At 37.5% G+C, this 1303-nt stretch overlaps 1 protein-coding gene across 1 annotated transcript in view; it reads right to left on the bottom strand.

Moving 5' to 3' along the window:
- Window positions 1–289: 289 nt before the first annotated feature.
- Window positions 290–1303, bottom strand: part of Dct (dopachrome tautomerase) — a 46129-nt gene continuing 45115 nt past the window's right edge. Inside the window, exon 9 of the mRNA XM_004626297.1 lies at window positions 290–483. Coding sequence (XP_004626354.1) covers window positions 290–483 — 194 coding nt within the window. The remainder of the gene's footprint in view (window positions 484–1303) is intronic.

Below are 1303 nucleotides of genomic sequence, written 5' to 3'. Positions count from 1 at the left end.
AAAGAACCCACTTTCTGATTTTTTTTCTTCAGTGGCTTCAGAATAGTAAAAGGCTTTCTCAGCATGGGAAATTCTGATCAGATATTACAAACTGCCCACTGTACATTAATATGATGATAGAGCCAATGCAAGATACTTTTAGCTTGAATTTGTTACACTAACAAAGGGAAGCACCTTCTCTATTCAGATTATCATGTCAGTAAAAGAACGTATAGCAAAGACCTTGTAAAGGAAGAACCCCATGATAGCTTGATTATTCTCAAGAACTACACTTTGGCTGGCCTCTTCTCTAGGGCACAGTCTGAGCTCCCTCAGCTTCTTCCGTGTATTTCTTTCTGATTAAATGAGTCTCTATGAGGGGTGCGTAGCCTCTGCGCAGCCTTCTGTACTGAAGGAAAATCAGCAGCACAAAAAGGCCAACCACAGCTGCAAGGGTGCTCACCACCACGGAGAGGACCGCAGACCAAGTGGGAGTTTCTTCAACTGGAATTGAAGCACAAAAGAGGGATTTTAACAGCTAAATACACTGATAAAAGGAAAGAATAAACTTACTCACTTTTCACATGCACTTTTATTGATGAAGTGCAAACACCTTGCTAGAATAGAATTTATTTTCTGTTTCCTCACCAACTATTTATCATATCCACAATCATGTTGGGTAGGAAGTTGGAAATGGCATTTCATTATTTAAATACAAGTTACTGCATTTTAAACATTTGCTATTATAAGTGCTTGTGTGTAGAATAATTCCACCAGGAAGTGTACAGGTACTTTTTAAAGCCAGAAATGCATTTGTAAAAGTGCATACTAAACTGATATCTGGGGAATTGCTAAATTCGCAACTCTGGGGTGGAAACTCTGGTAGTCGCTCTTTTTCATGGGTGATAAATGGGTGAGACCAATCAGATGAGTCCTGTACTGAGGGATATTCAATAGTAGAAGCAGATCTACCTGTTCTCATTAAATAGTTTTGATGATGGTGTGAAAAACTGAAAGAGTAAGGAAGGTCTAAAATGCACAGTAGATACTGTGAAGTGAAAAGAAACTGTTCAAAAGGAAAAAGGGACTAGAAGAAAGAAGGCAAGAGAGAAAAAAACACAAATTAGTAATACCATTAGTGTTTCTTAGTTCCTAGAAAAGGAAGGTTTGCATTTTGATCAAATGGAGAATTTTTTGTGCCCACATCCTATACTCTGAGTAGCAGCTTTCAAGATAATAACATGAAATGTGTGTCTATCATTGTGCTCCTTTCATCTTGTTAGGAAATTTGTTCTACCTGTCTTCCATAAAATTAAAAAAAAAA

This window comes from Octodon degus, unplaced genomic scaffold, assembly GCF_000260255.1.
Source record: "Octodon degus isolate 3935 unplaced genomic scaffold, OctDeg1.0 scaffold00013, whole genome shotgun sequence".
In the NCBI taxonomy this organism is placed as follows: domain Eukaryota; kingdom Metazoa; phylum Chordata; class Mammalia; order Rodentia; family Octodontidae; genus Octodon; species Octodon degus.
The sequence above is the reverse complement of the archived record's forward strand: the minus strand, read 5'-3'. Positions and strand labels throughout refer to the sequence as shown.